This window comes from Balaenoptera borealis, assembly GCF_965194805.1.
Source record: "Balaenoptera borealis genome assembly, chromosome: 1".
Taxonomy (NCBI): Eukaryota; Metazoa; Chordata; class Mammalia; order Artiodactyla; family Balaenopteridae; genus Balaenoptera; species Balaenoptera borealis.
Window position 1 is genome coordinate 126,786,244 of NC_138860.1, and position 12,290 is coordinate 126,798,533.

The 12,290-nt window shown below is 34.2% G+C and overlaps 1 protein-coding gene across 11 annotated transcripts in view; it reads left to right on the top strand.

The window, feature by feature from the left end:
- The window catches only part of ZZZ3 (zinc finger ZZ-type containing 3), a 109,510-nt gene that overhangs the window by 36,927 nt on the left and 60,293 nt on the right, over positions 1–12,290 (top strand). For 6 of the 11 annotated variants that reach the window (XM_082354923.1, XM_082354934.1, XM_082354932.1 and 3 more), the window contains 3 exons: positions 1,975–2,108; positions 3,722–3,875; positions 8,945–10,500. The exons of 2 other annotated variants lie outside the window; for them this stretch is intronic. In XM_082354923.1, coding sequence (XP_082211049.1) covers positions 8,996–10,500 — 1,505 coding nt within the window. In that variant the 5' untranslated portion in view covers positions 1,975–2,108; positions 3,722–3,875; positions 8,945–8,995. Of the gene's footprint in view, positions 1–1,974; positions 2,109–2,190; positions 2,262–3,721; positions 3,876–8,944; positions 10,501–12,290 lie in introns of all 11 variants that reach the window. 3 more of the 11 variants (XM_082354929.1, XM_082354930.1, XM_082354931.1) reach the window with 3 other exon arrangements.

A 12,290-nucleotide genomic window follows, 5' to 3' on the forward strand; every position in this document is an offset into this window, starting at 1 on the left:
TCTGTGGCAAAGAATAAATAAGGCCTTAGGAATGGGATTTAAATGGTTTGTTTTCTATTTTGTATGCTTTTCAAAAGACAAAGTAGCTAAGTTTTTTAAACTTCTGGAAGTAAGTTACTATATTTAAATAGTTCAAGTTTAAAAATTATTGTAGCTTGTCACAATTCTAAGTAGCTTCTCTGCTCCAGAAAGCATATAGTATTTGTGCAGAATCTTTTTTTTTTTTTAATAAATTTATTTATTTTATTTATTTATTTTTGTCTATGTTGGGTCTTCGTTGCTGCGCGCAGGCTTCCTCTAGTTGCGGCGAGCGGGGGCCACTCTGCTGCGGTGCACGGGCTTCTCATTGCAGTGGCCTCTCTCGCTGTGAAGCACGGGCTCCAGGCGCGCGGGCCCCAGCAGCTGCGGCACACGGGCTCAGCAGTTGTGGCTCGCGGGCTCCAGAGCACAGGCTCAGTAGCTGCGGCACACAGGCCCAGCTGCTCCATAGCATGTGGGATCCTCCCAGACCAGGGATCGAACCCGTGTCCCCTGCATTGGCAGGCGGACTCCCAACCACTGCACCACCAGGGAAGCCCTGTGCAGAATCTTAAATATGAAATGTATAGTGCATGAAATGAAGACTGCTATGTAGGGAATATAAGAAGAGTTTTGACTACTTTAACTCCTTGCTTGTTACAAGAGAATTTATATCAACTTTTAAATTTAGGAATACCTAGATCTGTATTAATTTTTTATGGCATTTCCTAAAGTCTTTTTTAACATTTGAAAACAAATGAGGGAATGCACTGGCGGTCCAGTGGTTAGGACTCTGCGCTTCCACTGCAGGGGACCCAGGTTCAATCCCTGGTCAGGGAACTAGGATCCCACAAGACGTGTGGAGCGGTGGGGGAAAAAAAAAGAAAACAAATAATAGGAATGAAGTGTTTGAGGACAGATATTAGTATTTCTTAATCGCTGTCTATTGTTTTTTTTCCCTCCAATTAAAAAATATTTAAATATAATTGACATTATGTTAGTTTTCTACTGTATTTTAGTGAAACTTTTCACTGAGAACATATCAGGTTGACAACTCCAGTAACAAATTTTATCCACAAAAACAGATATAAGGCTATGTGCATTTTCTGTGTAGATTTTTACTCTTTCTTTTTATTATACAGGAATTTGGAATGGTACACCATGCTAAATCATTTTAGAATGCCATTGATAGATTTCTTTGACATATATATGACTTTTTTTTAGCTTATTTTTCCAATAATAAATGGGTAGAAATGACTTAAAAGTTTTATATAATGCTTTTCATTATCATTGTAAGCACATTGACGTGTTTCTCAGACTTGTAACCTACAACCATGTGTATGTTTTTAAGAAGCTGACTTTTTTTTAAGGAACGTTTGTACAGCTACATCTTGATTTGTTTCTTCACTTATTTTGTCACATTTATTTTCTATTTATATTCAAAATAACATGGTCAAATTAGTCACAGAGGGATAATCTAACCAAGACAAAAATGTTACTTTAAAAGACATAGAATGTTTTAAAGTCACATTTAGGGGAAAGTCATGATCTTTTTTACTGCTTTCTTAAGCTTTCTAGATTTATTCCCTAATATTGTTATAAAACACAAAAAAGTACTTTTCTATTAATGTCTGAGAAATTACAGATATATCTGTATGTCTACATTGGTAGTCAGAAAAGGAATCTAAGGAGCTCTAAAACTTGTTAGAATTTTAATTTAGAATTAAATTTGAAATATTTTATGTGGGTACTGTGAGAAGCATTTGTAAGAGTATTAACAAATCATCTTAGTCTGCTAAAAAATAACACATATTTTGTAGCTAAATATAAGGAATTATTTGTGAAATTTATTAGAAAATGCAGTGTGTGGTGTGTTAAGAAATATTATCAGTTTTATCCACAAATCTGTAAACAGTAACACATCCATAGTGACTATATTGTGGTTTCCCTTCACAGATATCAAGTTGTGCTAGTACAACCATATAAATAAGTAATACCTGAAGTCTCAGTGTAACATGGACATTAACAGTGATGACAGATAAATGCAGACGCTTGGGAATCAAATACTAGGCGAAACACTTTTTAAAAAGGTAAGAAAAAATGTAATCTTAATTAAGACCAAGCGGGCTTTAGTTAGTAGAAGTAACTGAAGTTTCTTTTTCACTGTATTAGGCTTTTAAGAAGCCTAATCTGCCTAATCATCTGCATGATCCTGTTTATCTTAATACTGGTAGGACTCAGCTGTAAGTATCAGTTCTTCTGTGAAAATAACTGTTGCAGATCTCCTTGCCTGGCAAAGATCATAATGGATGATGTTTCAACAGCAAACCCTACCCAAATAGGATAGTAACGTGACTGATTGGAACTTGATAGAGCGCTGGAATGGGCGTGCCAGTGAATACTCAGAGACACATCCTAAACTGTGGATCCTCTTTGGCTCTGTTGATTGCTGCCATCTCCATACACCATACAGTGTAATGCTTTACCATGTTTGTGAAAGGATTTCAGGGTTGAGTACAAAGGCGTTGGCAATTCGAATCTGTGATAAGAGTGAAGTTTCAAGTCAAGGGTTACTTTTTTGTAGGACCATTTTTCACTGTGCACCCTCCTCATGTTAATTTAGAACATTTTTTAATGTAGTATTAAATAATTTTATTTAGACAATTTTCCTACCTTGTGCTTTTCAAGAATTTAGAAGACATATCTGGGAGAAGTTACATCTATAGATATTAGATACTAGCCTTGTTGCCCTCTTGCTGACTAAAACTGTAATCTATTTATTTTTTCTAGGCAGTAAATCTAGTTTACAAAGCTTGATAATTGCATCAGTTTTTATTTTTAAAAATTTTTTGCATTAGTTTTTAAGTTGCAATCCTTTACCAAAAATAGTGTCACTTTTAGAATATCTAGTTTTATGTTTATAATAAAGTGACAATTTCCATCATGAACATCGCTAGTCTTTTTCCTGGTGTTCCTCCTTGTTTTTGGATGGGCACTCATAGTAACCCATTTATCCAGATTCTCTGAAAAGGATATCATAATACATTATTATAAAGTAAAACTGTAATTAACCAGACTGTCCAAGAAATGGATTATAATTAGATTAATTAAAATATCTGGCCAACTGGGTACTAAAGCCAGAAAATCCTTATTGTTTTTGTTTTTGTTGAAAATCCATATGCCAAAAATAATAGAAATTTCCCTTTATAAAAAATTTCCCTTTGTAAAGTCTTGTAGCACTTTATAACCAAAGTTATAATATATATATATTGCAGAAGACTTGGTTGATTCTTTGTTGTACATAATCTAAATTATTTTTGTTGTTCACTCCCTAGTTTTAAATACCTGAAAGCCAAACTTTGGGAAGGCCTCTAGAATAAGAGTAAGAGATTATAAATTCTGTATGAGAAATCTTCTTATCAAGGGCAGTCTTTGGGTCACCTCAAAACAATATTGCCTTAGACTCTAGAAAAGAACTGAGTTACATTTTGACTCAAAATAATACTGAGTTGTTGTAAAGATTTAGTATATTTCAAGCTCTTTTTGGTTTGTTTTTGTTGGTTTCTGAAAATCCTTTTCCAGTTTCTTGATATCTCTGAGGCTACAAAGTTAACAAGAATTACCAAAGATGTTACTAAAATATTTTAGCATAAGTTAATTTGCTTCTTTAATTCTTTTTTTTTTTATTATTTTATTTTTAAAGAAAGGAATTTAGGAAGTTCTAGTATTCTCCATGGCTGAAGCTGAGAGTCTGAAACCATGATGCTTAAGCTCTATTCTAGATCATAGCTCCAACTCCTTCAGGATATAAGGAAAAGAGATAATATTTCCACAATGATAGATCTTTGGTTGTACAGGTAAGTTATTTAGTTTTGTAGTAGTGAAGACAACTGTAGTCTGTTTGTTTGCCTGTAATTAAGGAGAGGAGACTTGTTATTTTTCTATACTTCCTTTGGTGCATGGAAAATTGTGCAGTCTGGGTAGCTGTTCATAGGAGTGCAGAGCTATAGGGAATGGTGTAGGGATGAAGTATTTTCCCAACAGGGGATAAATGAAGTAACTTAAAGTACATTGGAATCTCTAGAGCATTATACCTTTCTTTGACACTCTAGGTATTTTTGATTCAAGGGTAGTATGAAATTCCTTGACTTCTCTTTTTCCCCACTTGTCTTTTTAAGTGTATATTCATTCAGCTCTCTCTATATCTATGTCTCTCTGCCTACCCCCTCGCCCCTCTCTGAATGGGGAAGAAAGAAGAGATCCCTTTAAACAAGGGATCAAGATAGTATGTAATAGAGTTCCCAGGGTTCAAAGAGGCTGATATTAAGAACCTTAAGTTGAATTGCATAGGTAGGTCCCCAGGTCTCACTCTCCTTCTTTTAACCTTATAGATACTTTTGACATTATAGATAATAGTGGTAATTGCTCAGCGAAGAAATTTGTCTTAAAATAATTGTATGACAAGGATAGTCCCTAAACTGTTATTAAACAGTTCCTGTTTATGTTCTAGACAAATAGAAAAAGAATCATTGGTAACACTTCCCAATTGCTCTTGCTCTTTTTGCCTTTCACTTTTGGTTTGTCTGCATGGTATCATGACCAGTTCCTAAAAACTGTTCACTTAATAAAACTAAATAAATATCAGCTAGAACATTGATGTTAATGAAGGATTGCCAGTCCTTCAATTCCCAAAATAAACCATACTACTTCAGTAATTATAGTGGAACAAAAGCTTACAGGCAGTGTCTTTGAAATATCTTTTGAGATTTCTAAAGTAAAGGTGATAGATAGCTGGAGTAGTGTTTCATTAGGTGGACCATTTTACTTTCAGTCACTGAAACAGTGATAACAGATGTGATCACAGGGGCTGGAAATGTATGATCTGAAACATAGCTGATACTGTTTCAGAGAGCGTTTCAGAATCCTATAATTATATTTGAGAATCCTATAATTAGATCCTACAAGTAGATTCAAATTTGGGAGAGGGTAGTTCAACAGTAAATAAATGGGTGAGACATGGAATTATAGGTAGGATTTGGGCCTTAATGTGAATGGATAGGGTAAAATTTGGTTGACTTTCCTTCTGAGATATGTTCTGCAATAGAGTGAAAACTTACGAAGGTGGGGAAGAGAGGAATTCTAGTGATTGATTATATTCTCTTCCCTCTATTGTAGAAAATGCCATATTCATTAGTTGGTGGATAACATAGGAAAAACGTCATTCTAGTTGCTAGATTGGGTTTTGCCCATATGAATCTGTTAACTAACAGTTTCCCTTAATTCTAAAACTAGAGTGATTGGTTGAATTACCAGTTCTAGTTGGGTGCTGGCTAATGTTTAAACCATGTTAACTATTTACTTAACTAACGGGTATTTTCTGAGATATGTTGTTTGTAAATGAGTTTCTTTCTCTTCCTTTAGCAACTTAATTTTTGGCAGGAATGTAATTTTGTACTCCAAGCCTCTTCACTGAATTTCTTTAGTAACTCTTGTGTTATGCAGCTAAAATGAGGAAGACAACTGCTTTAGTCTATAATACTTTATTTACAAAGCATGGCAAAACAATGTTGAGACTTGGTTGAGATAATTGGAACATTGTTAGTCTCTTTTCGGTAATTGAATTTTGCACTCAGTTTATCAGATAACTACAGAAAATATGTGTCTTTATAAATGCTTATTCAAAAATAGAAAAGATAATGAAGAAAAAGGTTAGAACAGAAGAAAAAAATCATTAGAAGCAAGAGTGTTGAAATTTCACTTAACTCTAATCTTCAGAATTTTAACCAATTTAATACCTTAAGTATATATAATATGTTAATTTCAGGCAAGAGATTTTTATAGTCCTCTGTTTGGTGCTTCCTTAGCCAAAGGGATAATGGTTTTATTTATAAATTTTTTATTATTAGGATTGAATAAAGAATTAAAGGATATGTTATAAGTGGTCTAATTTAGTTTGAAACTTGATATATTTTAATAGACTACTGTCTGGATGCAGTGGTCTAAGGCAGTTCTTCTCAAACCCTAATAGACATTTAATGACCTGGGAATCAGATTAATTGGACGGTCTAAGGCAGGGCCTGATATTCTGCATTTGTAACAAGCTTCCAGTAGATGTCCATGGTGCTAGTTCTCAGGCCACACTTTTTTTTTTTTTTTTTTTAAGACTTTTATACTTTAAGGACAGTAAATATGAGTCACCAAATTTCTGTACAAAATATCCTATTGGTTTCTTTTTTTTTTTTTTTTTTTTTTTTTTACTTTCTATTGGAGTACAGTCTATTTACAATTTTGTGTTAGTTTCAGGTGTTCAGGCCACACTTTGAGTTGCAAGAGTTTGAGGTACCACAAGGGTTCTTATCACAAAACAGTTTCGTTTAAAATATGGCCCAATAGCATAGGGTTTGAGAACTCTAAAACTTGGACTTCATTGTAGTTGTGAACGGAATAAAAAGATTTTTAGGGAGCAAAAGAAATGAAAAAAGTGGTAATATTTCATGTTGATCAGTGTTTTGATCACTGGAATGGTGAAGAAATAAAACAGACCCTCATTATAGGTGGTGTTTTATAATGATATATATACATTCTTTGTTAGTGGTTTTGGGTACTACTAATAATAGGATTATTTCATTAATAATGATAAGGCAGAAATTTTGCTCTCATTTGGATTGGCGTGGAGAGAAAAGGGCTAGGAATGCCTGTTACCGGAATCATTTGAAGTTTATATGCCCTTGACTGGCATCATATTTTAAAAAATAAACAGTTTTTTGTGTGCGTGTTTATAAAATATTACTATTGCCAATATTATTTTTGAACCATAAATCACAAATATAATCAAATTGGCATTAAAGATATTTGCATTAGGTTTTGTAAATAAAGTTTATAAAATTAACTTGTTTTCTTTGTTATATTTACATAGGTATTTAATATTTAAAAATCTGTAATCTTCAAATTTGAAAGCTCCAGATTTGGGTACATGAAACATATACACTGATTTTAATATTTTTTAGTTTGTGCTCTTTTGAAACATCATTTGAAGTTTAATGTAAAGTTTTTGTAATTAAAAGTGGATATTTATGGGTCATTCACTGTTTATTACCTGTGAATAAAAATAGACTGTAATCTTGATAAGAAGATTTTAACAGAAGAGAATTATACATCAGGTCTGACTAATGAGTCCCAAAAGAGTAAAAGTTTACTTTGAAAAGCATTATTTTTAAGTTCTGATCAGTGTTCCATACTTACTGTTCATGTGATTGCTATGGAATTCTCTAGAAAGAATTTTCACACTTTAATCCCGGGGCTGATTTTGTGAGTCTTGTAAGGTTTAAAAAAATTGTTAATTAAAAATTTAGAAGTATGCCATACTCTGAAACAAAACTAAATTCAACTGACTTACATATTTTGCAGGATACTTCTTCACTTTATTCATTTTGTCAGCAGGCAGGAACAAGAAGGCAGTTTCTTTTTTTTGTATGTGATACCGTGTTGCTGTATCTTCTGTAGTTCTTAATAACCTTTCCAACTGTTAGATACTTCTAAGTTGAGGCAAAGGAGAGATTGTATTTGATTTGTGGGGAGAGGGGTAGAATGGCATTTGGAGGGTTATGGGAGAGTGAGCTTGTGGGAAAGCTGGCAAAAGGGATGAGGGAAGAGGGTCCTGTGCAGCTTTGTACTACAACCATTACTGGCCTCTTTTCTCTGTCCATCCTGCACCCTATTCGAAGTCAGGCAGTGAAGTGGCAAAGTTTCTTTTGAAAGCTAAATACAGGAGGAGCAGAAGAATGGAGACTTGAAATTGTAACAGCTCCTTTAATTCTGCTTGTTGGGAGAGCCTTGGAAAATAATCACTGAATCACTCAGTTTATCCAAATGGACCAATCAGGGCAGTTTTCAGTTTCCTTCTCATTTGTATTATAGAAACACCAACAAAGCATTCACACCAGAAAGCCTGCTCATCTCCTCAGCATGCATTAATACTGTGGCATACACATATACTCAGGAGTTCAAGAAGGAAAGGATGGGGTTATATGTGTATTCCTGATTTCTTAAATGTAATATTTGTTTGGCAGTGTGCTTCTTTCCCCTTTTCTTCTATCCTCTTTAGAATACTTCCTTTCACTTGCTAATTTGTGGCTCTACTTCTAGAGACTAGGGTGGCTTGGCTTTGCTCTGTATTGCTCTTAGCAAGTATAAGCTACGGTTGTGATTTCTGTTCATCTGCTTAGTTATAAAAAATTCTACTGCGATTTCTGTTCATCTGCTTAGTTATAAAAAATTCTACTGCAACCAAAATTTTTTGGATGCCACGTAGTTTGTTTTCAAAGAATTTGACCTGAAACTCATTTTAGTAAGAGTGAATTAAAAAGAGCAGAGCCTGTCTTTTTACCTCCCAGAAGTGTTTTGAGAAAACATGAGAAGTGATTGGGATAGTTTATGTGATAGCTGCTATATAAATTCAAGATTATTATTTTAATAACCAAGATGAAGTCCTGTCTTTGAGAGAGATCTTTCTGGGCCCTTTGCCCCTGTATATCTGAGAGGTAGATACATAGCGAGGAAGGTTAAGAGAATGGAATCTAGAACCCTGCCCAGCAGTTTACTAGCTGTGTGAATTTGGACAGATTACTTAAAGTGTATGTGCCTCAATCTCCTCATTTATGAAGTAGGAATGATAATAAGCACTTATTCTAATTGTTGTTAGACTTAAGTGAGTTAACGTATGTAAAGCATATAGAATGAATCCTGGAATGTATTAAGTGCCATATAATTGTTAGCTAATGTTATCACTTTTGGAAATGTTAATAAAATAATTATATCACAAAATTTAATATGGCTATACATGGATTAAAAAGTTATAGCTTTATACTTTTGTTTTAGGTGTATTAACTATTACCTTTTTCTCATTATTTTGTTTACGTTTTTGAAGGTTTCCCAATGAGTGGATCATGATGACCGTATTGTAGGGACTTGCCATAGTATGGCTGCTTCCCGATCTACTCGTGTTACAAGATCAACAGTGGGGTTAAACGGCTTGGATGAATCTTTTTGTGGTAGAACTTTAAGGAATCGTAGCATTGCTCATCCTGAAGAAATCTCTTCTCATTCTCAAGTGCGATCAAGATCACCAAAGAAGAGACCAGAGCCTGTGCAAATTCAGAAAGGAAATAATAATGGAAGAACTACTGATATAAAACAGCAGAGTACTCGAGAGTCATGGGTAAGCCCTAGGAAAAGAGGACTTCCTTCTTCAGAAAAAGATAACGTAGAAAGGCAGTCTGTAGAAAATTGTGAAAGAAGGCAAACAGAACCTGTTTCACCAGTTTTAAAAAGAATTAAGCGTTGTCTTAGATCTGAAGCACCAAACAGTTCAGAAGAAGATTCACCTATAAAATCAGACAAGGAGTCAGTAGAACAGAGGAGTACAGTAGTGGACAATGATGCAGATTTTCAAGGGACTAAACGAGCTTGTCGATGTCTTATACTGGATGATTGTGAGAAAAGGGAAATTAAAAAGGTGAATGTCAGTGAGGAAGGGCCACTTAATTCTACAGTAGTTGAAGAAATCACGGGCTATTTGGCTGTCAATGGTGTTGATGACAGTGATTCAGCTGTTGTAAACTGTGATGACTGTCAGTCCGATGGGAACACTAAACAAAATAGCACTGGTTCCTATGTGTTGCAGGAGAAATCAGTAGCTGAAAATGGGGATTCGGATACCCACACTTCAATGTTCCTTGGTAGTAGGAAGGAGGACAGTTATATAGACCATAACGTGCCTTGCACAAATTCAGAAGTGCAGGTCAAGTTGGAGGACCACAAAATAGTAACTGCCTGCCTGCCTGTGGAACATGTTAATCAGCTGACTACTGAGCCAGCTACAGCCCCCTTTTCTGAAATTCATTCATCTTTAAGGGATTCTGAGGAGGAAGTAGATGTGGTGGGAGATAGCAGTGCCTCAAAAGAGCAGTGTAATGAAAACACCAATAACGCCCTGGACACAAGTCTTGAGAGTATGCCAGTCTCCGGAGAACCAGAACCATCTTCTGTTCTAGACTGTATTTCAGCTCAAATGATGTCTTTATCAGAACCTCAAGAACATCGGTATACTCTGAGAACTTCACCCCGGAGGGCAGCCCCTACCAGAGGTAGTCCCACTAAAAACAGTTCTCCTTGCAGAGAAAATGGACAACTTGAGGAGAATAATCTTAATCCCAGTGAAACAAATGCACCTGTTAGTGATAATATAAGTCAGTCTCTCACAAATCCCGATGAAATTTCTCACAATGAAAAAGGCATATGTTGTGACTCTGAAAATTATGGGAGTGAAGGACTAAATAAGCCATCCTCAGAGGCAAGACTCAATATTGGACATTTGCCATCTGCCAAAGAGAGTGCCAATCCGCACATTACAGAAGAGGAAGATGATGATCCTGATGTTTATTACTTTGAATCAGATCATGTGGCACTGAAACACAACAAAGAGTATGTGTAAATATGGTAACCATGAATTCTGCTTTGTTTATTATTCCCCAAGTTTTCATTTATTCGTAAATGTCTATAGCATTTTTATTACAGCTAAAATTAATGCTTTAGCTGAAATTTTGGGTTTAACACAATGATATTCTCAACTCTTAAAAAAAAATTTTCCAAAAAAAAAGACTAACATCCAGCTTTATTAGCCTTCTCAATGGCAATACGGTTTTCTAGTTTTGAGATTTCACACATCTCAAATTAGAAAAGACATGTGGAAACATGGTTGATGGTGTTTTTATTTTTAATAAGTTTTATATCATTTGAGTTAATTTATAAAATAGAAACATCTTTAGTTATCACAATACACTTTGATTTATAGTTGTAGAGCTTTATGAAGTGTATATGGTATCCACATAATGTAGAACAATTAATGAGTGAATAAACATCATCCAAATAAGGGAAATCTGGCAGGCCACAAATCTACATTTATCTTAGTTACTTACATCTAATTTCCAATTAAAACTTTTGATTTAAACAATGTGCTTTATGCATCATCTTTGACTTTTGTGATATAGAGAAGTAGATATTACTGTTAATACTGTGACAGCTAGTTGTATGTTGTAATTAGCTTATTAGCAAGAGTTCAGTCTGCTCTATAGTTTACATAAAGCATTTGAGACAGATTTTTTTTTTTTCCTGATTCTAAATTATAAGGGGAGACTGTATCTTAAAATACTATCTGTTCTCAACCTTTGTGATAAAGGTACTTTTTAAAATAAAGAATTCCGTGTCCAGATTTATCACGATTTTGCTTAGATTTTCTTTAAAGTACTCTGGGCAATAACAAATGAATTGGAGCTATGTCTAAATCGTGAAAGGAACTGTTAACAAAAGTGCTTATCATAAATATCATGATCAGCAATAGTAAAAGATAGACTTAATCACGTTTACTTCTACAGAGTAGGCTTTTGAATAAATATCACAATCAGATTATATAAACTGCGTAAAAATACTTATTTGAGGAACCTTCTTAATGTTTTTGTTGTGGCAGCTGTCAGATCCTGCTATATATTGGATGAAAGTATCAAATCCTGCTTGTAGAATATAATAATCTTTTACCACGCATTATAGATAGTTTAGATTTGTATATGATAACATGGTGGCCTTTTAGCATAGGTCTCTTTTCTGAAAATTTTCTGCTGTTTTCTTTATAAACAGCATTTTAATATTGTGTTTAATAGATCATTTTATCTGAGCATTTTACTTATTTTGTGGAACTGTTAGCATTTTCATGTATTTGAAATGTTTGAAGTCCAGTTTGAGATGAAAAACAATTCATAAATGAAGTTTTTTCAATTTGAGATAAGTTGAGTTCTTACCATTAGTATCATGTATCAGTTTTCAAAAGTAGAGTTTTTTCCTGCAGGCACTAGGAAGCAGAGCATGTGTCTTGGGGGAAATACCGAAAAGTCTGGAAGTATGCATATTTACAAAATGATATTCTGTTAATTCTATTCTTTGCTTTTTATTGTTTCTTTGGCAAAAGAGGTACTCTCTTATTAAGGGTTAACTGGTTATTAATCATGGAAAATATTTTCCCATTAGTACATTATGTTACTTTTTTGGTAAGTGCTCTTCTGGTGATTCTGAAGAATGATGTTCCTATAAAATGATTATCTAAAGATAGTGGCCATAACATTTGAAGAGTGAGGTGCATATTCCTAAACCTTTGAGAATGAGAACAATAGTTTCATGGGTTCCTTAGGATATACAGAGTACTTTGGAATTTGGATGATAGT